Source organism: Eptatretus burgeri, chromosome 2, assembly GCF_056783735.1.
Source record: "Eptatretus burgeri isolate ZD-2024b chromosome 2, Ebu_testis_v1, whole genome shotgun sequence".
NCBI lineage: Eukaryota > Metazoa > Chordata > Myxini > Myxiniformes > Myxinidae > Eptatretus > Eptatretus burgeri.
In genome coordinates, this window is record NC_140962.1 from 51,743,328 (window position 1) to 51,745,827 (window position 2,500).

Sequence of the window (2,500 nt, forward strand, 5' to 3'; positions counted from 1 at the left end):
GCCCAGAACGCTACCTTGAGGAACTCCAGCCTGCACAGGAAGAGGGGATGAAAGAACTCCATTTAGGGCCACACGTTGACTGCGACAGGAGAGGAAGTCTGCGAGCCATGAGTGGAGATGGCCTTGAATACCATGGGAAGAGAGTTTGGTGAGTAGGGCAGGGTGCCAGACTGTGTCAAAAGCACGTGATATGTCCAGGGATACGGCTCGGATTTCCTGTCTGGCATTGAGGACCTCCATCCATTGATGGGAGAGCAGAAGCAGCATATCCAGGGTAGAGTGACCTGGTCTGAAACCAAATTGATGATTGGAAATCAAGCTTGGAGGATTGGAAATCAATGATTGGAGGTGTTTTAATTTGCAGGACCTTTTTCTTTACTGGCCTGTTTAACGTTCTCTTCTGAGCAAATAGCTAATAATGCTATGATCCCATTTCAAATCACATCTATTGTATCAATTTGTCCATTGTGTGCTGAATATTGTTTTTCAAGTAAAGGTCCACTAATGTGTCATAATGTCCTTGTCCTACACGTGATTTGTGTGAAAGCTCTTACAACACTTAGATCACTGTTAAAAAAATAAAAATAAAAAAGCACATATTTACCTTTTTTCTCACTCATCTCCATGAGGCGTGGTGCACCCAGTTCCAGAAAGAAGCTTTTATTCTTCTCGTACTCCTCATCATCAATTATCCGAATCGCGATGGATTTCCTTCATTGCGATGAAACCAAAAACAAACAAGCATGTAATCTCCATGTAACTCAGTCAATTAAAGTGCAAATAAACATCAAGCAAACCTTCAAGTTACTTGTAAAGTGTTTGGTACATGCAATTCTTAACTAAATGTAATTAATGTGGAACATTTCCTGCATGAGGAATTGACAGAAAACATTTACTGAACAATTAACAGACTATTTCAAGGAAATTCCAGAAGAAAAATAAAAAGGTCGACGTTTCTTGGATGACTGTGACTGATTATCTCGTTCCCCTAACTTTTTAAAGTCCGAGGTACTGTCCAGCGAGGCAGTAAAAATCGTTGCTAATTCCAGAAAAGAACTAGCGGTCTGTGTTGGCAGCACAACACGCAATAAATAAATAAATGTTTAAAGTTATCCACCGTAAAGATCACAAAGTGCTGACATTTTGGGCCTTGCCTTTCTTCTGAGCAAAAAAAAAAAAAAAAAGAGGGACACGGCTTGAAACATCAGTGCGATGTGATCTTTTATGGTGGATACATTTAACCATTTTCGTGTTTTTTTAGGCAGTAAAAGCCTTTTATGCGAAACAGTCGTATAATATTGTATTTTTAGCCAGTGCACAGCAGATGGGGTTTGGCAATCGCACACATACGTGTGTGTGTGTGTGTGTGTGTGTGTGTGTGTGTGTGTGTGTGTGTGTGTGTGTGTGTGTGTGTGTGTGTGTGTGTGTGTGTGTGTGTGTGTGTGTGTGTGTGTGTGTGTGTGTGTGTGTGTCTAGGGCCTACCATTTTTACCATTTGAGCTTTTCTCATCAAATGCTCAACAAACCTTTATTATGAGAAGATGGTGATATTATTTTTCTTTAATGGCCACAATTATTCCCACGTTCTTGTGGGGTTGGCTGGGTTGAGGATTTTTTTTTAGCCTGTCTTTCACAAACCGGTTGGCCAGGCCTGATACTCGATGAAGTAGTTTGGGCAGGAATTTGGCCATGGTGCCAGCGAAAGCTTGTCTACTCTTTGCAAAGGATACCATGGGATCTTCAATGTCCACCAGCTAATGCCAGCACATGGGACGCGTTTAACGTCCTTCGGGCCCACACACTGACGAATCACCTTTCTTTTGGATGACAGTTTATAGCTGGACCAAAACTGTCAGGATTCAAACCCAGGCAGGATAGCTTTGAGTCGAATGTGCATACTGTATCTCTAGTCTTGGACATCCTGTAGGCCCAGAATTTGGAGAACAAAAATTAATAAAAATAAAAATTTGATGACGTTTTTGTCGAGTTTAGTTCAAATACAAAACAACCGCAGACATTTTATGGTTCCAGAAGAAAAACGAGAGGGGGAGCACTCGGTAGAGTGCAAAACCTCCGCCGCCAATACTGCTAGGTCACTCAAGTGAACCTGATATCCTATTCATTCAATTTGACGTCAACAGTGCTCACAGAGTTATAGTTTGCAACTTTCCGTTTTGCATACTCAACTCATTCGTCATAACTAGATCCCTTGAGACAGAAATTGATTTTACGTGCGTATATCCACCTGAAGTTCCAAAATCAGCCGCAATTATAATTTTGGCATGTTTTTTTTGTTGAAAATCACTTATAACATGTAGAAATGCAAACAAAAATAAAAAATAAAAAAAATCGAAATTTTGTTGAAAAAAAAGTTGCAAAATTTTTTTTTCTCTAACAATTTTTTTGGGGGCGGGGGATTGGAAATCACTTAAAACATGTTGGAATGCAAAAAAAAAAAAAAAAATTCAAACATTTTTTCAAAATGGCCGCCATAGCGGCC

The 2,500-nt window shown here is 40.0% G+C and overlaps 1 protein-coding gene across 7 annotated transcripts in view; it reads right to left on the bottom strand.

Moving 5' to 3' along the window:
* Window positions 1–2,500, bottom strand: part of LOC147032042 (sodium/calcium exchanger 1-like) — a 424,503-nt gene that overhangs the window by 30,516 nt on the left and 391,487 nt on the right. For all 7 annotated transcript variants that reach the window (XR_015055017.1, XM_085869331.1, XM_085869330.1 and 4 more), the window contains exon 3: window positions 605–711. Coding sequence is in view for 6 of the 7 variants with exons in the window: in XM_085869331.1 (XP_085725457.1) it covers window positions 605–711 (107 nt within the window). In the remaining variant the exon portion in view is untranslated. The remainder of the gene's footprint in view (window positions 1–604; window positions 712–2,500) is intronic.